Genomic DNA, 22,082 nt, shown 5'->3' with positions numbered 1-22,082 from the left:
CCTGTCAAAAGTTGCTTCTGTTGAACCTAAAGTATCTAACCTGTAGTTTTGGTGAAGGTAGATGGAGACTTCCAAGTGGCTGTCCTCCAAATTTTGGACAGTGGGGCATTAGCGGAAAGTGTTTGGGAGGGCAGTTACTGGTTTGTGGGTGTTTTGTTTTTGATTTCTTAAAATGTATTTTGTGCTTTTTTATTTATGTTGAAGGGCGGTATACAAATTTGATAAATAAACAAATAAAGCGAAGTAGACAAAAGACCTGGTGAAATGTGCTGTGACGTAGCTAGGCCATAAAATCCTGTATTAATTTTATCCTCTTTCTTGTGGCAGCTGTGAAGTTGGCAATAGCCTTTCACTGGCAGACCCACTCCCCATTCACGATGAAAGGTTATTGGGGAAAGTGTGGGATTTGACTTCTTACAGATGTGAACACATCAAAACAGATTGTATGGGTGGGTGTGATGAGAACAGACGATTTTGTGGTGAGTGTTCATAGCCTTAATCAAAAATAAGGAATATACCGCTAGACACAGCATATCATGCTTGGGAAGGATTTGCTTCTGACTCACCATCATTTTCCTTTGGCAATCTACGCTACTATAGTCCTTTGGCCTATATCGTTTGTGAGCACTGCTGTCAGTATTGATGAGGAATTCACCCAGAGGAATCGTTCCTGTGCACCACTCTAAGACACCGCTTCTCTGTGAAAGGGGAACCACCTTAAGGAATAAGCAGACGTATTAGCTGTCATGATTAACCAGTGCTAATTCAAATCAGATTCCTTTGTAACCTTAGTTTGAAAACCCATTTTGGAATCATGGGTACAATCTCTAGTTTACATTGGAAAATGCCCTGTGGAAAGTGAAATAAAATCGAGAGAGAGAGAGAGAGAGAGAGAGAGAGCGCACACATGTATTTATAACACTAGCTCCCAGTTTTCAAACTAGTTTGGCAAGGAGAGGAGATGTTGTGAGAGCAACAAGGTTTGTGTGCAGAAGCTCCAGCATTCAGCAGAATCTCAGGTAGTAGCTGCTGTGGAAAAACTTTGCCCGAGTCCCTAGAGAGTCACTGCCATACTGAGCTAGATGAAGCAATGTTCTGTCTTGATATAAAACAATTTTTTTATGTTGGAGATGAAGGATGGGAGCTCAGTGGCAGAGCATGTGAGGTGCATGTAGAAGGTCCTAGATTCAATTCCTGTCACCTCCAGCTTAAAAGATCTCGAGTAGTAAGTCCTAAGTGCCACTTTCAGAGCTAAATTCAGTAATTATCAGAGCCTATATAAAGGAAGCTTCTTTGGCTGGTGAACCCACATCATGTCTGCAACAGGCTACTTTGATGGAACAAGAGCAAAACTTGCCTTATATCTGCGGATAGTCAATTTTCTCTTTCTGGTTTCAGTATTTTGCTGAAGCAGAGCATTGCACATCTGGAAAACTTGCTGCATGACAGCATCCTGTCTCAGGTCATCACGGCCCTTTAAGAGATACAAAAAAGGCAATGGTATAGAAATGGCATCTGCTGAACACTACAACAACTTTATGTTATTTATATTTATTTGGAAGTGAGGGAAACTTTTATTCAAAACAAGTATGCAAAGTACTGTAGACTTAAGCAACAGGAAAAGTATCCAGACAATTGTATCCTGTACAAACTGTCACTTTATACTTTGTCTTCTGGGATCACTCAGAAGTTTTGAAATACATTGTACATTTAGTAAATAAGTAAATATATATTTAGAAATGTGTAAGAACGTATTTCCATTCATCCCTGCATCAGGCGCTTATAAATTTCCCACGGTTTTACTTTACAGCAGCTCAGTATTTTCAATACAGAGAAATAAAACGTATCAACTTCCACCAAAGGCAAGGTTCACACCACAGAACATGGCATAAGTTAAAAACCCAATATTCTACATTCAATTTACAAGTCTCATGGTTTTTAAATCAAAAAATACACCTCTCTAGCACGTGCAACACACAGAACTTACCTTGACAAGTTGCCTCCTCTCTTTCCCATCTGATCCAACACAGTCTATTATTTTTGGTAGATTAAGGCCTCCTGCTAAGCGAAATTCTGGCTTGAATGACCTTATTGTAACCAAATTTTCATACTTCCCACTTGGATCCACCTAAAATCATAAATACATTTAGGTGTTGCTGTATCATCTTCACCACAATATTACATGTTCACTACAGTACTGATAGCCATTTCTCTGTCTGCTAGAATGAAACATGTGCAGGTTACAGACTCCGCTAACCCAGAAATAGTACCTCAGGTTAAGAACTTTGCTTCAGGATGAGAACATAAATCTTGCTCCGGCGGCGCGGCAGCAGCGGGAGGCCCCATTAGCTAAAGTGGTACCTCAGGTTAAGAACAGTTTCAGGTTAAGAACGGACCTCCAGAACGAATTAAGTACTTAACCCGAGGTACCACTGTAATCCCCGCTAATATGACTATGTAAGGATTATTACTGAGATAAACCAGTTTCATTTACCTTGATTTCCATGGTGGGTACAACAACATCATCTAGATTCTTTAGTTTGGTGATAGGTTGATCAGAAGGGATATTTATGCCTCCTGCATAAACAACACACAAATTACCTTAAATGCCATTACTAACATTTGTTGCTATATGAACTCCTGCACACTGGACTTCAAACAATGATGAAACTTTCTAACATGTCTCTGATATTACAGAAATTATTCTAGATTTTCTAGTGTGGTGCCATCTACCCCTTTGCCTTTCCACTGTGTATCAGACCTTCTCTACTATTTTAACTCTTTTTAATATATCTAATTGTACTATAAATATTACATTGTAAATTGGCCCGTGCCCAAATACCAAAATAACCAGAGTACTGCCAATTTGCTCTGTGGCAAAGGCTGTTACAGATACCTGCACAAATTGGATACAGTTCACTGGCTAACAAATATCATTACAGTGGTACCTCGGGTTACATATGCTTTAGATTACAGACTCTGCTAACCCAGAAATAGTACCTCAGGTTAAGAACTTTGCTTCAGGATGATAAAAGAAATCGTACGGCGGCAGCGTGGCGACAGCGGGAGGCCCCATTAGCTAAAGTGGTGCTTCAGGTTAAGAACAGTTTTAGGTTAAGAACGGACCTCCGGAACGAATTAAGTACTTAACCCAAGGTACCACTGTATAGCCTATAAATTGCACAGTTAATTTACTCTCAACAAAACATCCTGGAGAAGCAAAACAATATTTTTCAGCTATTTATTACACAGTATGAAACTGAAGGATTATTGTTGATTTTCAACTCCCACCGCAATTATCCCCATTTTCCATATTCTTACTTCTCTCTGACTTCCAGGGAGTTGCGTCCATGTTTGCTAAAGTGATATAAGCATTGCAGAGGGCTTCGACATTTGCCACCATATCAGCTCTTTCATGCTTGATGATGTTAATTATATTGCTAGCAGCTTCCATCCGTTCCTATCGGTTGAAAAAAGAATACTGGTAAAAGCGAGTGTTTTACTTACAATCTGTTGTTGTTTAGTCGTATCCGACTCTTCGTGACCCCATGGACCAGAGCACGCCAGGCACGCCAATCTACAATCTACTTTAGATTACAATCTACAATCTACTTTAGATTAAAACAATTCAGAGCTCTGACAACAAAGGAAGCATTAGGAAACTGGGCCAACTGCTGGTGGGTAACTTTACTGCAGCCCTGACATTATGAAAAACAGGCCCCAACTACAATACTGTCCATGCAAACACAAGACACTTCCCGCTCCCCCAGCCTAAAGCACCCCAGAAGCAGGTGAATGAAAGTACCTTGTCAAGTTGAGAAGTTTCTTTTGGTGTGTTTTTTGTTTGCCTGCTGCTTGCTGCTTCCGGCTTTGCGAAGAGTTCATCCTTGTTGGCATTCACCAATGCCAAGATTATAAACAAAGTGTGATGTGGATGGTCCAGAGAAATTCTAGCTATAAGCTGTTAAGAAATATATTTATTTAAAGAAAAGTTATACAACTAGCATTCTTACTCTGTGATCTGCATATTAAAGCAAGCATCAAAGGTTCAGCAGCAATGCTCAATGATTCAGTTCTATACTGGACTTCATATTTCATATTTCTGTACTGGACTTCATATTTCAAATGCTATTTCTATTTGAATGCGACAATAAACCACGTTTCAGCACTATGTGAATGAGCGTCAATGAATTAATCTGGGTTGAAGCCTGGCCATGGGACAGAATTGTTCTTGCAGGCCCTAATGGATGACCTACAGAGAGTAGGATAGAGGGAATGTGACTTTACTGCTGTTTTTAAAAAATCTCTCTTCTCTGCAGCTTTCAGTACCACTGACCATGGTCTCCTTCTAGACTGCCTCCATACATTTTTGCCTTTAAACTACCCTCTGACCCTCAAATAAAGGGTGGTATATAAAATAAAGAAATAAAATGGAATGGTAATTGGGAGGCCAGTGCTATAGATTCCAGTCCTACCTATGAGACAAAATCCAGCATTGGGACAGTGCTTTTGCCCCCCTTGCAGATATCCCCAATGCTATTTAATATCTATATAAAGCTACTGGCGGTTGGCATTAAGAGTATTGGGGGCAACGTGCCATTAATACACTGAAACTCAGCTCTAACATCTGAATAAGGAGAGGCTGTGTGGGTGCCAAACTAGTTCCTGGATGCAGGAAAAATTCAGCCCTGTCAAAGGGACAAAACCTCTGAACTAGTTACTGAGGACTGCACATGCGTGTCCTCAGGCTCCTTGACCATGCAGCACTAGGCAGGGACATTTTATTTTATTTTTCTCCAATGCTGGGCAAAGGTGTATGAGACCAGGGAGCCATGAGCAATTACAGAGAAGAAGGGAAAAGCTGGACAAAGGACAGAGGAGCTGGGGATGGGAAGAGATGGCACAAAGCTCAATGATCAGAAGGAAGGAATCAGGAAGTTTCGTTTTGTTATACAATAGTCCATTTCTGGGCTGCAAAACTGGCTACAAAAAATGAAATAGCTAAAATCTAACATTGCAACACTGTAAAATCCTTAACACCCAAACTATCTACATGCAAATAAAGTTGGTTTTTGTATTTTGTTTCTGTGTTTGTTTTGTATTTGCGTGTTAAATGAATACAGGGTATCATGGTTGAAGATCAATTACATTAATCAGAATCTGATGAAATCCTTCTGCCTTGCTTTCCATTCGAGCAGCTAGTTGATACATCAGTGGCAAGAATTTGTAAGAGGGTATTTTCTTTGCCTCCTTCTGTTAAAATAAAATCAGCAAACAAAAGTAGAAGGTGAGACTGCTTAATAATATAACACAAATTGCATGTATGCTCAGATATCAGTACATCACAATATTTTTTTCTACTTGCTATCAGTGCAAGACATTCTTTTTCACAGCAGCACTTTTATCATCCATTTCTCACACATTTTCTCACCAGGTTTTACAAGACAGTACTGTACAAGCTGGGGAATAATCTATAGTATTTTAAGATGCAAGCACTGTTTATGACGCCAGAGAGTCAGGACAGAGTGCTTCTTCATCCCCTCATTGTGAACTGGCTTTGGCACAAAGATTTTGGCGTATATTAAGCCAAAGTTCCTTGTTACATCTAAACCGGGGAATTCTGACTTAATGTCAGTTAAGAAACTAGGAAAATAAACCAGGGAGGAGGAGAGGAGGGCTTGGCTCTGATGCCTGTTTGCATTTTCACAAACAAACCATCAAGCCTGAAGTGATTGTCTGAACAAGGCCACTGCCTGGCAGTATTTTGCATGGATTGTGACTGTGAGGAACCTCAATTCCTATGTATTTATTACAGTGGACGATGAAGCCACTAGATTAGGTAGTTTTGTGGTGTATCCATTACATTACTCCTGTTATTTATAAAAATCCTGACATAAGTAAGGAATGATAAGGTAGAAGAGGACTCTGGGGACAAGAAGCAGAAAGTAGTAATGAAAGATACTACTTCAAAGAGAGACTGATGGTGGGTTGATTCACTACATGTTGCACCTACTCCGAGAACCCAGAGTACTGACTGTGGTGGGTGGGGGAGAAAGCGAGAGTATGCAAGCTACAATGGTCTGGGTTCAGAGGAACTTCCCTGTGAATAGAGGCTACGTAAGCTGGGAGAACAAGATAACTTTCCACTCACTCGCCTCTGCGCCTGCTAGATATGTATGTATGGAACAGGTATGCATAGGGCCTAATCATGTAAAATCCAAGGTACATGAGTATGAACTGTACAACTGATAACCCACACGATCTGAGACTTAAATGTTTTAGATTTTACATGTGGAAAAATGCACCCACGCATAGACATCCAGTGCAGTTTGCTCCCCAACCTTATATTTTACTTCACTACAAAGAGGGAATGTATACACAGATGTATTAAAGTTGTATCTTTGTATACACAGATGCAGTAAAGTTACGGTGAGACTAACCTGAATCATCACATTGACTTCATAAACACCAGAGTTCTCAAGCCAGAGAGAACAGAGTCGAAAGATCCACATGTCATGCTCTTCCCCACTCAGTAAACAGTTAATGTAGTTCTCAACAGCTTTGCATAAGAAACGTTTGCGATCCTCTCTCAGTGCGCGAATTGCACCTTCATCAAGTTGTAGTTCCCGCTGAACTCTGACTGTGTATCTTAACAACAGAAATTTAGAAATAAGACTACAAATCTAAAATTCATTTACTTATATGCTGACAGACATTGACTTTATGAAAAAGAGAGAGCCTGGGTTCTCCTCATTCTCAGTACCTGACCCAATGATTACTTCTATTGGTTTACACAATAAAATGGCAGAAGCAGGAAAACTCCTAAGATAATGGTTCATTACTAAGAACATGCTCACCGTTCCCAAGAATATACATGCTAAAATATAGCTAAATGAACCCCAACCAGCTGACAGACCTGCCTTAACTTACTTACTACGAATTGGTGGCATAACATACCTCAGTTAGAGAGGCCTACCTGTTTGTAGGAACTTTGTGCTGCTTTAAGAGGCCAACTTCTTCCTTGGCCTTCCTCAACAAAGCTTGCTTGTTTTCAAACTCTGATGATTTCATGTAGTTCTCAATTCTTTGATACTGAGTGTCCGAAAAACGAGCAAGGGACAGAAAAGCCTTCATCTTTCCACTTTTGAGTTCGGTGCTACTATCATCGTTTTGGTTCCCAACAGCTTTTACTGCCTAGAACCAAATGTTATAAAAACGATAAAACAACAGCCTGGCCATTAAACAACCACCATTTAATGAGTAAGCACGCAAATAAGGTTTCAAAAATATTTGCAGAAGTTGTTTACCTTTTCCAAGTAATTCTGCATAATGACTGTCGGGTTTTCTAAGCATGTCTCTGCTAACCAGCTTCCACACAACCTCAGACATTCTGTGTAAATCAGTCGCAGGCTTGGGTCTTCTTTAACCTTAGAAGAATATAATCATGCAGGTCAGACATACTCACTTGTATAAAAAGTGACCTCTCCCCAAGCACTCTTTTATTTTGAATTCCCCTTTCAGTTAAGGTTTTCTTCATATGTTTTGGCCCTTCACAAATACAAGTATGTCACATATGTTGCCCTTGTGTTTCTTCAAAGCAAAACAGGAATTTAAACAACGCTGCTACTGTCAAGCTGACATAGGACAAAATGTACCATGTCATCTTCAGCCAGTTTCTTAATCATCTCCTTTAGGATACTCAGCGCTAAGCTTTCTTCCTTTTTAGCCCAGAACACTTGTGCTTCCTCCAGCTGCCACACACATACCCCATGTCCAGCCGGACTGAACTGTTTGATTTGAAACACTGCTCTTTCTGGAAGCTGGAAAACAAAATGAAGCAAAAAAAATTTATCTTAAGTTTGGAGATATCATCTATTTCTTCATATTTCTAGAATCCAGTGAAATCTGATACCAATTGTACCTTGTTACAATTACATCCCATCCCTGATCTAACTGCATGTTCATGTACTTAAATCTTCCAAGAATGATTCAGTATGCAAATCCTATTGCTGGAATGAAATGAAAATTCATTTCCTTTACACCCACGTTAAAATCTGTACCACTTATAAGCCACAAATAGTTTGTCCTACATTATATGGCTGCAATTTAAGATATGGGATCAGAGTACAGGGGAATCTAGATCTAGTACTATTAATCAAATAATTGCATATGGAAGACTGAGCCCAAGATAACAGTATTTAGCCTTAAAGGATCTATTAATTTTATGGCTCATGTAGTGAATTTATGGTTGTGCTCAAATTCTTACACCAGAAACAGTGTACTGCAAATCACTGATCACAGATTAGTATATTTTGAACCTTCCCTTTTACGCCTCATAACCAGAGGGGCTATAGAATGATAAATGGAATGATTTCCACTCCCTTTCACTCCTAAATATACTTTCAATCTGTACAGCACAATTAATGAATAACACACTAAGGCTGGAAGCTATTTAGGTGAATTAATCCAGAATAGGAACCTGTGGGCATGTGCAAGTGGTGTCCAGCTTTGAGTAAATAGAAATATATTCAGGCCTATAATTGTATGCTATATTATTTCACAGAAAGGACAACTTATTGATCCACTAGAAAGTTTTAAACTACCAAAAAAGGAAAGAGAATTTGCAACTGATGCAATAACAACAACAAAATTATGCACTTCTTTTGGGGAATTCAAGAAGGTGACTATATCAAGCTGCTGCTCCATAGCTCTTAGTATTGTTAAGGTGCCTAAATGCCAATCAGGCATACTGCAGAAAATGAGAAAATGCACTTGCCAAAATACAATGGCTTGACTTTCACATTTAAATATATTTTTGTTTGTTTCCAGGCTAGCAAATGTGACTATAGGACACAAGTAGTGTGTTCTCGAAGCTACAAACATGAGTCTGACCAAACTGCGGGAGGCAGTGGAAGACAGGAGTGCCTGGCGTGCTCTGGTTCATGGGGTCACAAAGAGTCGGACACGACTAAATGACTAAACAACAACAGCGTGGTAACAAGACTAGAGAATTATAATTTCCTAATACATCTTGGAGAAGCCCTGGAGTACCTCTTTAAAAATAATAACATCAATCTATACTTAATATAGCAAAGGGAGAACATCTAGACTGAATTTTAAGGATTTATTTACCTGTGTGTTTTTTGCCACTCGAGCCAATCTGGACAGCTCCACCAGGTGTTTTGTGAGGATGTCTTTGATGCATTCCCTTTTGGCATTCTCAGTTTCCTTCTCCAGAAGGATCTTCAGAATTACTGTGCGGAGAGCCATGATAGGTTCCTGAAAACTAAAGTCGCTGTCTTGGAGAAGCTGGGACTGTTTCTGCCACTTCAGATACGTACAATTCAGCTGGCTGGCAGTAAAAGATCTGAAAAAAGAAAGCATATGGAAGTGTATGAGGAATTCTGACTAAATTTTAATAAAGCTGCTTCACGTTGAGTCAGATCACTGGGTCTATTTAGTCCAGTGTTGTCTACACTGGCTTGCAGTGGCTCTTTGGGATTTCACACTGGTGTTTCTCCCAGCCCTAACTGGAGATCCCAGGGATGTAAGCTGGGAATTTATGCATGCAAATTAGGTTTGCAGTGAAGGAATGCAGATTCTGATTACCCCATAGGAAAAAATTAATTTCCATGGGTGAAATGTGTAAATACATCCAGGGTCATAAGGAAGGAAAAAGTAAAGCACTGGTTGGAAAAGAAAAGTACCCAGAGAAAAGTTGTCCTATGCATTCCAACTCTCCAATGGTCTGCAGTCTGCAGAGTGTAGGCAGCAATGAATATACAGACTCAAGGCTGCCTTTAGACAGCTCTTCTACTTCCTTGACTCTGCAAATATAAGAAAAAGATCATTGTAACTTCTGATACCTGCCAAAGCAATTTCAAATCCCACTACACAGTGAGCAGAAGTCAGAAAGGATATCTTGTCAAGCAGCACTTAATAGAAACAGGCATTACATACAACTTCAACTGAAAATAAATCTGACTGTAACACATGCCTACAATTAAAAAATGTCTTGACTCCATCAAAAGATAAGAGAATTTTCTGATCTACAAAATAAGGGGCATATCACACTACATGTAAAAAGGCAAGTAGCTCCTTTGCAGCATCCAACCTTCTTATCTGCTTAAGCCTTATCTCTAATCTTCAAAATGCACTTCTTTCAAAAGTTTCAAATCGCTATGTTATGCCTTACATAAATTGCATTAAAATCCATGGAAGCTGCATACATTTTACACAAATGAAGCACTGATGTATACATCTCTTATAACATAAACTGCAATGTGTTAGGAAAGCTACAGTTTATTGGCATTTTTGTTGTTGTTAATAACATACACAGACACCTGTATGCAAAGCTTGCTACTTACCTGGCACACTTCAGTCTTTCATAAAAAGTAGAGAATTCATTGTCCCTTAAACACTGTAGAGCATCATACAATGATTCATGGTAGCCTTGTCCTCCAATTTCATCTCTTAAAAGAGAATTAACAAAATTTCTATTTGAATGCAAACACTTTATTAAACTGTCCTTTATAACAGTAATCCTTTATCAGCTTATCAACTGCTACTAAGGCTCCCTTCATAGCAGTTTTAGGTAAGGGACAAACATTTAAAAATATTACATCTGAAAAGTGATAGTTTGCATTACTTGACGGAAGAGATTTGATCCCATTGCATGTTCCTCCAAGCTGCCTGATAACGAATCTCTTGCAATTCCATAGAACATTCTTTGTTCTCTTGTTCCAGTCCTTTAAGGTAGATGGAGAGTGTGTCACACAACCCAAAATTCTGCAAGGCCTGCCGATCAGTGAGATAAAAAAGTTAACATGAAAATGATCAGATTTTTGAAAATGCTTTCCAACACTGGAAGTGAAGCATTTTTACTACACCCAAGTCCCACTTACTTCTAGTCCTAGTAGCACTTCAGGCTACCATGTTCAAGGTCAAAGCATAATATTAGATTATTATTTTTTTTACAGAATTAAACTGTTACAGTCAAAATTATGGACATTGTCATCTAACATCTGGGGGGACCATACTGACTACCCCTGTGAATGTGAGCATTGGGGGGGGAAGGGGGGGAGATATGCATTGCTTTAAAAATTACCTCTATTATTCCTGCCTGCCGAGTTGATGGTGGAAGAGTCGTTTCAAGGTCATAGGTTACTAGGGCTTTCTCCCATCTTGCTTCATGCTCGTATGTTCTTATCCTATCACGGATAAGAGAATAATAGTAAAACTGATAACACTTTGCCTTCAGTTAAAATTGCTAATTTCCCCAATAAAATTATTACCTAGTTAAAGGCTGCAGCATTCTTCCACCACCACAGCCATAGAGACTATCGGGTTCTCCTATGCTTTTGTATATTTCCATGAGAAGGTCCTAGGTACAAGTGAAAATAGTTACTTGACATTCTTCCATCCTACAGAACAAAAAATATTGCAATCTTCTATGGAATATGTTACATCTGACCAATACTTGTCTTTGCCTCTGTTATAAACTTTTAGCACACTTTGATAGACCTCCCACATCCAAACAGAAAGCCCTGTGGGCTATGCTCAGAGACATTAATATGTTTTCCTTTACACAAAATACATAGAGAACCATGAAACTCATAAGGCTCATATCTATTGAATAGCAACAACACATGACACATAGCAATTTACTTTTGAAATGGATGGGTATTGGAACATTGGTTCATTTACCATGAATGGACCTTCTAGGCTGCCTTAGTGAGACATCCACGGATGGGCTGTGTCTCCCAATTCATCCTGGACCCACAACCACACACCAGTCTAAGAATCAAAAGCAGCTTGGGCCTGCTGCTCAAGTAACTAAAGCCCAAAATTTCACTGAGAGCACCTAAATACCCTTTTGGATCCTAGTTGTATTTTACTATCATACTAGATAAATAAGGCCAAAAGCAAGCTGCATCATACATGAAGCTGAAGGTTAAAATACAGCCTCAGCTCCCATCCCAGAAAAAGCAATATCTGTGAAGCGAATGGCAATGCAGCCCAACACCGCGCTTTCAAATAGAAGTCGACACAGTATTTTAAGTCAACAGTATAGTTTATGGGGGCTAGTGGGGCCACACAATTGTCAAGTCGCCTGGTAACCATAACTTACTTGTTAGAAGTCTTAGAAACCTATGAGTGAACTAGTTGAAATATTCTCAAAAACAAGATGTACCATACCTGCAAACTTATTCCAGTTTCCTCTTTGCTCTTCTTGCTCAAAGAAGTTAGTGTTAAATTCTGACTTCCTTCCTCAAATATTAGCTGCTTAGCTGCTTTGAAAGTAGACCTGCAGAAAACAAGTTTAAAAATTGGTCTTCAAGTTGGATATGAATTCTTTTAAAATGACAAGATATACCGGTAAATCTAAGCCGTGAATAGGTCCTAGAGATACTCTGTTACTTAACTAAGCTGAGTCCATTTCCTTGGTCAGACCTGTTCAATCAACTCCTTAAATGGAAAATTGGATAACTATAAGTAGGTGCTTTGGGAGGCAACAATGGTCTCCCCTTAACAAAACTGTGTTGTTTTCATTTTATTTAAACTACAAAACCCACAGAATTTCAACAAACCAAGACATGGCACACTGCCACTTGCCACTGAGATAGTCTCTAGATTAAGGCAGGGATGGACTTTACTAAAGCCAATGAGACAAAACCATCTGGTTGGTGGAAGTTAATGGATTTTGTTTGAAAGCAGTATTGATTTTTAGCATGAGGAACTCATGCTGAAACAAAATAACCAGTGCAATTTATCCAAGAGGAGAATCCTTTGAATCAGACTCATCCCACATGCACGTATATCAATGTATTTTAGTTTAACATAAATGAGAATAGACTGTATTTAACACTAGTACCTTGCTTGCTGTTTGTCTGAATTTATCTTGTCTGCATAGATTTCTGTGTAGAGCAAAGCTGTGAAGTGAGCAGCACAAGACTGAGCTGCCATGGCAACCTGAAGGTAGTCGAGTTCCAGCCAAAAGCTGTCACTGAAGACTGTACTTGAAGGACTCCTAAACAAAATATTAAGCACAAGTGCATTCATCTCACTTTATAAAACGGCTTTAAACTGAAAGCAGCACATGTTCCATAAATCTATAACCTATCCCCCATTATTATTTTGTCAGGACTATAACAGTCGTTGCTTTAAGAAATAACACAGAATTATTTGACATCCTTAGAAAGATTTTAGAAGTTGCTTCAACTTAATTGACAAACACAATTCTGGGCTACATACAAAGCCACTTTCAATGGCTGTTTTGTTATTGACAATTGAAACAGGTCTTCTAAATAGATAACAATATATAACAGGTCTTGTAAATGCAATTGACTGGAAGGGCCCAGGCCCTTTGGTAAACCTGGTGGGGTTTGGTTTTTTTGCAGGTATACTTTGCAACAGGTCATTGACACAAAAATTATGCATTAGTGGTGGATTTATAATGGACCACCCACACAATATTCTGCTTTATTAGTTGTTCTAAAATGGTAACTGTAGTGGTTCAAGGGGTTGCTCGTGCGTAAGCCGGTGCCCACACCTGGCTGGGTTGCCTAAGTGAACCTTTTCTGTCCGGACAGCCACTCACCCGTGGCTGTCTCAATCGCTGGCAGAATCCGTCAGTGGGCGTTTCTTAAACTTCTTCCAGCAAAGAAGTTCTTTCACGCCCAGTCGCCTCCTACTTTCCCTGTGCGGAAGCCTTCTGCGCAAGGAAGGCGTAGGCAGCGGAGGACCCTTCCTCCCCCCACTGGTCCCAGGCAAGGAGTCCTGTGACTCCCTCTCAGATTCCTCCATCTGCCCCCCTTCTCTACTGGAGCTGGGCTGATTCCCTTCCCCAGAAGATGGGCTGCCTCTCCCAATCCCGTGACGCTCTCTGGGATCCCTCTGGAGCTCTCTCCCTCCCTCCGGCACTGATGGAAGTTCCCTGACAGTAACCTAACGTTACGGCATTATTGCCATTTGGAGGGGAACTCTTGTGACAAAAAGGGGACATTTACTGTTTGGAAATGAAACAGTGCCACCGCCCCCAAATGTTTGAAGACACAAACAGTATTGAAAGAGGCAACATGTGTAACCATCCCATATCATCATGAGAACAAATCACTGTGAGTGCAAAAATAACAAAGACATCTGAGAGCCCTCCCTTCAATGTCTAAATAGACCTCTGTTGTAAAATTAAAGTACAATAACATAAATGCTAACACAGCAACTTCATCCACCTCTTTTGCCGTCTTAAGAAGTCAACAACAGCGAGCATTGTCCGTCGAGATATTTTATCCAAACTTCCATGAACAAAGGTTTGTGAATCTGCACTGGGAAAAAACTTTAGTCAGAAGGCTACTGATCTGATGTACAATAACAACTCTGAATTAGGGAAGTTAATAACAACGAAAACCAAAATAGTAAGGGATGTTATGCTTAAGTTTCAATGTTCTTTTGAATCTCTCTGATAAGTAACTCCCCCGGTAAGTCATGAATACATATACAGTGGTACCTCGGGTTACATACACTTCAGGTTACATACGCTTCAGGTTACAGACTCTGCTAAGCCAGAAACAGTGCTTCAGGTTAAGAACTTTGCTTCAGGATGACAACAGAAATTGTGCTCCGGCGGCAAGGCAGCAGCAGGAGGCCCCATTAGCTAAAGTGGTGCTTCAGGTTAAGAACAGTTTCAGGTTAAGAACGGACCGCCGGAATGAATTGAGTACTTAACCCGAGGTACCAATGTATTTTAAATGAGAAAATGGTGTGTGAAATACAGACGTACCCCTACAGCTATTAAGAAAGTGGTTTATAACAAAGCAGGAATCTGAACCATCTATTAAACTATGCTGTCTCTGCTATTTAACAAAAAGAAATAGCTTTGACTCTTCTGTTATTTCTTAACAATGTTAGTTTAGCTCAGCTGACAAACTAGCAACATTTGGCTCTTCCTCTTCTTAAAACTCTTTCCATTCTGGCTGATCATTACCAGAGTACCAGAGCGCTATAACGAAGAAACAATGCTTGAGTTGGGTTTCCCCCATCCTCATTCTCAATATCTTGCATGCCATATCTTTAAATTATTAGTCTTTATTTTTAAGAATGGGGGGAAATGCTTTAAATGGAGCAGGAATTTTGCCTCCAACCACTAGATGGAGCTCAAATCCCACCTAAGCTCACCCTTACATGCATAATATCTTGAGGCATAGGAAAAGCTTTATGGCGTTACCTGGATCTGAATTTGCAGGTGTAGATGGCCTACTGGGAGATAATGCATATTTGCAACAGGTGGTAAAAAACATCTGAATGTGTGTTGATAAAAGAGATTGCGCAGATTCATCTGAGTCATGAAGTAAAATGTCATGAATCAAATATGGAAGGACAGCCTGACAAAAAGCAGTTTGAACCTAGAACACAAAGAAAGAAATTGCTTGAACACATTATTAGTTTCAGTTTGCCTTTAGTAGTCAGCTTTATTCTTATACTAAGTTATAACAAAGCATTCCATATATTGTTCATTCAAAAAGTTCACACACCTCTAAATGACATGGGGAAAGAGAAAAAAATGTAGTAAGATGAAACTTTAAAATAGGAAGGTGACAGGGCAATAGAATGTAATCCTACCAACAAACTTATTTTACCTTACACAGTGGCTTCAGAAAAAGAAGGGGTTCACTTTTTATCCTTCCACCATCCAACAAGGCACAAGTCAAGGTCTTAATCCAAACATCATGGCTTTCACCTTGAGGAATCCACAGATTTGTATTATCCAGATCTTCGGAAAGAGGGTCTCTTGCTTGTTCAGGCACTTCCAAGAACTAAATATCATTTTGTGTTGTTGTTTTTTAAAAAAGAAACCAAGTGTCTGTTAAAATTCCTTAAGCAGCATTACACAGCCTTCTCTCCTGAACCACGAACTCCAGCCTCTATTAAGGCAGCTCACAATTCCTTTATCTCACTATGCAGAACTGCTGGGACAAAGAGAATTGTATTTTAAAAGCTCTGGAAAATCCAGGAGTTAGTCAAACTACTTCAGATATTTGGACACGCCTCTGGAAATGTCTGGGAGCAGCTACTGATCCAAGATAGTCTTATCAATTAAGACGGGAGAGTTAGGGTTCTGCATCTAGTTTTATAATACAGTACAAAACACAATACCTTTTTCTTAGACACCCTGAAAGGATGGAGGTACACCAGCATGGGATCAGTCTCAGTTTTGTAAATATCCCAAAATCGATGTCCAGTTTCAGTGGCTAGAATGTTTTTCAAACATGCAACAGCAGCAGATCGAACGTCAATACTGAAAAAAATGTAACTCTTTAGAAATTGGATATTGTCATCTCAGATTTACTTAAAGGCAACATTTATACACCATGTTAAATTTTCTCCTGTATACTTACCATTGATCTATTAAAGCATTATTTATGAGAGTTAACATTATGAAGACCCATTGAAGTTCTCGGTCTTCAAGCAGATCAACCGCACTTGAGGATGAAGCGCTTTTAGTGTGCTGCAATGCTGTGGTGGAAAAATTGATAGGACCAATTTCTCCCAAACAACTTCCAACTGCATCTGCAAATGTAGACATTCATATGATGCTCTTCATATTTCACTGATGTTTTTCACATTTCACTGCTTTTCATATTTATGTACAAAATATACATAATACAACTGGACCCTTCAATATGAAAATAAAGAAAAAAGGTAGCATTCTACTGTTTTAATATGTTGCGTTTTCTCTGTGATTTCCACTACAGGGACTCTAATTTGTATAGAATTCAAGGGCTAGGCCTAAGCATTGCAGTGATAGCACCAGTGTGTATAAATAGGACAGGGAGAACTGTTTCCATCACATATGTTCCCTGAATTCTTATTGGTTAATAGCAGCAATAGCTTACAAAACAAGAGAAAGGATAAAAAAAGGGAGGGAGATCTCCCCCCAAATTTCTTTGCACTTATAATTTCAATTGGTACTGTTATACTGTGAGGGGCTTACTGAGCTTTGAGAACCAGCACCAGTACTATTTTGAGAAAACATTTTGAAAAACCAACACATTCCAGTTTTAGAAATACTCAAATGGCAAGGATTAGTTAGCAATTTAGGAAAGCAGATACTTTTTACAGGAGACAAAGAAAGTAATGCAAAGATGAAGTATAATTAACTAAGTCTTGTTTTTCAAGCTTTAATAAAAATAACTATTTAGTAAATAATACTTTTTTTAAAAGCTAACAGAGCAATATCAGGTTTTTAACAGGTTTCTAGGTGCTATCTTTCAACATTCAAGTCAAAATTTCTCTGAAGTTATTTACTGGTATAAAAATATTAAATGTTGTATGACCTTGGAACAAAATCTAATTTTTACCAATTCTCTTCAAAAGAACTCTACTCATTTGAATAGCTAAATTTCTTACCCAAGGCTCTATTGGTAGAATTAACAGCTGTTTTTGAAAGTTGTAAGAAACACGCTATCAGCTTCACTATTATACAGTCCTTTGGGTTTTCTACAGTAGGGTGTAAAAAGTATTAAAAGCAGTATTAAATGAATGAATTATTTATTATGGTCACAGACCAATAAAATTAAATATACCATTAAAATTATACGATTAAAAACAGACATTAAATATACAGATTACACATGTAAGATTTACTAATGCTACTAATTTAAACATTTTTCATTTGAAGACTCCAAAAAAACAACTAAAAAACAAAAAAAAAAACAACTACCCCACAATATCCATATCAACCATGTGTGGAAAGTTGTAACCAAACAAATTTTTAAAATTCCTCTTAAATGCCAGTGCTTTGAAATACACAGACCCTGTTAAAAGGCAAATGAAATTATATTTACAGAAACTCACAGGACTTGCCGAACTGCATTTCAAACATATTAATTAGTCTATAGTATGATATGCCAACACTGTCCCCAATGACACAAGGCAATTCATCAGTGAAAGAGAGGCTCTAGAAAGTAAGGAGATCGGCTAGAGCAGATTTATTTCTATCTTTGCTTTCTCCAATGCTATTTTCTGAAGTGTGTTGTGAACAAACAAAAAAAGGACAGCACTTTTTAAATTGTGGTACCCACTGTGAAATGCATTCTCAATGTTATGTTTCGCCTAGTGCCTTCCTCAACATCCTCTAGATAAGAAACAGTTTCTCCCTAATCCTTCGACTGATATTTATTTTTGCTTATTGCATTGTTCATAGTATAAAAAATAGATACTGTACTGGTATCTGATTTAGTTCGTTTTAGGGTTGATCATGGACCCATGCTGCCCTCAGGTTAGTCATCCCCCCGCAATATGCGGTACTCCCAGGAATTTAAAAAGCAGTCTCAAACCCATACCGTGAAATTCTTTCATAAGGTCCTTTATTTGTTCTTTATGCTCCTTAAGTTGCTTACGCAAATCATTTAAACCTTCAAGTCTCGTTAACAGTAGCGAATCAGAGGTATTTATGGACAGAAAATGGTTAATTTCCTGCAAACAACAAACAGATTTTATAGTAAGGATACACACAATTATTAGGGATGCGGGTGGCACTGTGGGTAAAACCTCAGCGCCTAGGACTTGCCAATCGTCAGGTCGGTGGTTCGAATCCCTGCGGTGGGGTGCGCTCCCATTGTTGGGCCCAGCGCCTGCCAACCTAGCAGTTCAAAAGCACCCCCGGGTGCAAGTAGATAAATAGGGACCGCTTACTAGCGGGAAGGTAAACGGCGTTTCCGTATGCTGCGCTGGCTCGCCAGATGCAGTTTGTCACGCTGGCCACGTGACCCGGAAGTGTCTTCAGACAGCGCTGGCCCCCGGCCTCTTAAGCGAGATGGGCGCGCAACCCCAGAGTCGGACACGACTGGACCGTACGGGCAGGGGTACCTTTACCTTTACACACAATTATTAGGTACTGTTTTTCATAAAGCTCTACAATTAGATATAATCAAAAAGAGTTATACATGTTCATTATCTTAAAAAAAATGTAGAGACTCTGAATGGCTGAGTAATGTGTCACTTCTTATCTGGAAATTAACATCACTAAGATCAATGAGACTCACTCATGAGTAGATTATGAATAGGAAGACCTAATCCACTATGATTTCAAAGGCTTGAAAACTGATTGTATTACCTCCAGGAGAGAAAATCCACCATTACTGTATTTTATTTTTTGCTGAATAGCACGCAGGTCTTTAAAAGCAGGGTGATCCGGAAAAGGATCCAGATGTTTGATTGCCTGGTATAGGTTTTCATTGTCTTTGTTATCTATTACTAGGTATCTCAATAAGCCCAAGACCTAAATGAAAAGGAAAACAAAAGTGGAGGAACAAAGAAATGAAACCACTCTAGAAAGTCTTCATGTTTGTGCATGGAAAAACAGCAATCACAATACTCTGATCCAGTTTTCAGACTAGCTGCTCAGCAGTTACTTCCCTCAATGCTACCTCTAGGCATGGTGAGACTGGGAGCAGGCCAGAGGCTTGTGCATTTTCTTTCCTTACTGCATAGAAACCCATACCAAATAGAAGATCCTGCACTTAATTTGAATGCAAAATACTCGCCACTTCCATCCACTCCTTTGACGCTGAGCCTTGTTTATCAGGCTCAATAGCCAATGTCAGGGAAGACCCTATATTTAAACTACAATCCTAAACTGGTTTATTAGGCAATAAGGCCCACTGAAGACAATGGGACTGACTTCTGATCAACCATACCAAGGACTGTGCTGTTAATTCCTCAGTTCACATGTGCATTTCAATATGATATGGGCAGAGCAGAGGAAAGGCCTGCTTTTGATTTCACGGTGCATAAAGTGGAAAGGCAGAAGCAGCATCTAAATACCCACAGTGGCCACATGTGCACATCACAGTAAGACAGGGTTGCTGGCTTACTGTGATTTAAAGGAAACGAACAGAATGCTAGTGCATGCTGCCTGACCACTCCTACTTTACTCTTATAAATGTAGATGTTAGTGACAAAGGTTATGTACGGACCTTCTCAGACTGACTGCAAACTAACTATTCTAACATCCCAAATTCCTCTACATACTACGTACGGCCTTTCACGGCCTGCAGCTTTTACATTAAAATATATCAGCTGGCTGCAAAAAAAATAGCAAAACTATTTAACAGAATTTTATAACATTAGTGATATAATTATATGCAGTAGATTAGCGTAACACATATCAGTTCTTGCCTTTAAATATATCTAAATGTAAATTCTGCAGCCCACAGCTCACAGCTTTAATGACACAGACACGCTAAGACTCATAATTAAGATGAGCAAGCATAGAGCCCTGATTGTATAATTTATTTCTTCATTGGCAAGCATTTTGAGCATAATTATCCATATTCGCCTAAAAAGAAAAAAAGAAGCATTTAAATAATGCAGATAGTTAAGCTGTTCAACTTTCCTACCAATTAAGTAGACATTTAAGGCAATTTAAGGCAGACATTTAGTTAAGCTTGGGAAAGAAACAGGAATTCATCCCTGATCTCACACTGAGTGTCTGAGATGCAGCACAGGTCAAGGACAAGATCTTACTCCTTGTGGAGGAGTGAGGAAGAGAACTGGTGACCAAAATTTGTGGGCATACACATGTAATGGCAATGGGATCCAACAAACTGTGCAATTAATTGTGCACTTCTTAAAACAGCAGCTACTAAACCTCAAGATTTTGAGATTGAAGGGATCTCAGAAATTTGGAATATTGCCTGGGGCTTTAAAATTACTCTTGTGCATACCTTATTCAGTAAACCTGCAACTTACACACATTTAACTTGTGTGTATTCAGCTTTAGGTGCTTGGGATTTTTTTAAAGAGGTAAAAAGAGTGGGCATCCAGGGGGGAAAAACTTCAGCAATCCCACCTGCTATTGCTCCTTCTTTTGACTATACACGGTTTTTGTTCCATGCACTATCCTTGGAACATAACCCCTGAATAAGTTGTGGGTTTACAGTAATTGCCTTTTAAAAATGTTACTAATTGATTTTTGCATTTATATTGTTCGCTTCGTTCTCAGGTGGAAAGGTGGAGTATGCATATTCTAAACTGACCCAAGTAAACCTAAATCAAGCAAACATAAAATGCCTAGCAAGTGCAGCTTATTAAAACTTACTTCTTCTTGGGTTTCAGGTTGTTCTCCAACTATGGGAATCAGTGTCCCCACAACAACATGGAGGTGACTCACTAGGGCATCTCCACAATATATTACTGCTGTATGGCAAACACGACTGAGAAGGTCACAACATAGCAAGAAGCTCCGGAGGGATATCCCTTTGAGAGGAACAGGCCTAAAACACATTTTTAAAAATGAAGCAGCTTAGGGGAGCTACGATACACACTTTAATCAACACAGTATATCCAGACAAGGTGGTGATGTACAAATGATTTTTACAACATGCTCCCCTGTCTTCCCTCTCCCTCAAATGAAAGCAATGCCACTTTTTCTCAGGATGATGAGGACCTATTAGTGAGCACTCTTTGAGTCCGCTCAGCCAACCAGCTTCAAATCCACCTAACAGTTACCTCATCCAGCCCACATTTTACCAGCTTCTCCACAAGAATATCATGGATGCAGTATATCTTGATTTCACTAAGGCTTTTGAAAAAATTCCTCACGATATCATTGAAGGTCTTTGAAAGCTTAATACTTTAAACCACCAATCAAGTTCATGGCTTACTGGTATTGGACAAGGTTCAATCTCCATTTATAGGAATCTTGAATAGTAAGGCCTGAGCTTGAGCTCTTTAAATACCAGTCACAGCTGATAGCCATAGACAAGATGGGTTGTACCAGTGTAAGGCAACTCCATAAATGCTATGATGCCCAATAATAGTACATAATAGTACATAAATAATAGTACATAATACTCATACCTGTTGCTGATGTGGTAAATTGTAGTGTAAATCACATCCCGGAGTACAAAAGCCCATGCTCCTCCTAAACCATCCTTTATTTTTTCCAGTAATAATTGAACAAAAAAATGATATATCATAATAATTCTATGTTTTTTGTATATATTATTTGTTTCGGATGCTTGCTTACATATGGCAAATAAGATTTTTTGGAATGACTCCTGCAGAAAAAAAGATAGAAC

At 39.1% G+C, this 22,082-nt stretch overlaps 1 protein-coding gene across 3 annotated transcripts in view; it reads right to left on the bottom strand.

Annotated features, from left to right (window-relative positions):
• ATM (ATM serine/threonine kinase) overlaps nt 1-22,082 on the bottom strand; it is a 54,418-nt gene that overhangs the window by 4,894 nt on the left and 27,442 nt on the right. For 2 of the 3 annotated variants that reach the window (XM_081001705.1, XM_081001706.1), the window contains 29 exons: nt 21,862-22,061; nt 21,101-21,275; nt 19,115-19,279; nt 18,342-18,474; nt 17,407-17,496; nt 16,395-16,566; nt 16,153-16,294; nt 15,636-15,812; nt 15,224-15,401; nt 14,232-14,319; nt 12,875-13,030; nt 12,199-12,307; nt 11,295-11,383; nt 11,108-11,210; nt 10,649-10,797; nt 10,368-10,472; nt 9,708-9,827; nt 9,133-9,367; nt 7,656-7,820; nt 7,308-7,427; nt 6,977-7,194; nt 6,441-6,648; nt 5,149-5,253; nt 3,806-3,961; nt 3,322-3,460; nt 2,495-2,577; nt 1,988-2,128; nt 1,358-1,474; nt 567-716 (listed from right to left, as the gene is read on the bottom strand). In XM_081001705.1, coding sequence (XP_080857831.1) covers nt 567-716; nt 1,358-1,474; nt 1,988-2,128; nt 2,495-2,577; nt 3,322-3,460; nt 3,806-3,961; nt 5,149-5,253; nt 6,441-6,648; nt 6,977-7,194; nt 7,308-7,427; nt 7,656-7,820; nt 9,133-9,367; nt 9,708-9,827; nt 10,368-10,472; nt 10,649-10,797; nt 11,108-11,210; nt 11,295-11,383; nt 12,199-12,307; nt 12,875-13,030; nt 14,232-14,319; nt 15,224-15,401; nt 15,636-15,812; nt 16,153-16,294; nt 16,395-16,566; nt 17,407-17,496; nt 18,342-18,474; nt 19,115-19,279; nt 21,101-21,275; nt 21,862-22,061 — 4,188 coding nt within the window. Of the gene's footprint in view, nt 1-566; nt 717-1,357; nt 1,475-1,987; nt 2,129-2,494; nt 2,578-3,321; nt 3,461-3,805; nt 3,962-5,148; nt 5,254-6,440; nt 6,649-6,976; nt 7,195-7,307; nt 7,428-7,655; nt 7,821-9,132; nt 9,368-9,707; nt 9,828-10,367; nt 10,473-10,648; nt 10,798-11,107; nt 11,211-11,294; nt 11,384-12,198; nt 12,308-12,874; nt 13,031-14,231; nt 14,320-15,223; nt 15,402-15,635; nt 15,813-16,152; nt 16,295-16,394; nt 16,567-17,406; nt 17,497-18,341; nt 18,475-19,114; nt 19,280-21,100; nt 21,276-21,861; nt 22,062-22,082 lie in introns of those variants that run through there. The other variant, XR_013985097.1, reaches the window with a different exon arrangement.

This window comes from Podarcis pityusensis (assembly GCF_964106645.2).
Source record: "Podarcis pityusensis genome assembly, chromosome: 4".
Taxonomy (NCBI): domain Eukaryota; kingdom Metazoa; phylum Chordata; class Lepidosauria; order Squamata; family Lacertidae; genus Podarcis; species Podarcis pityusensis.
This window is presented reverse-complemented; position numbering and strand designations above follow the sequence as displayed.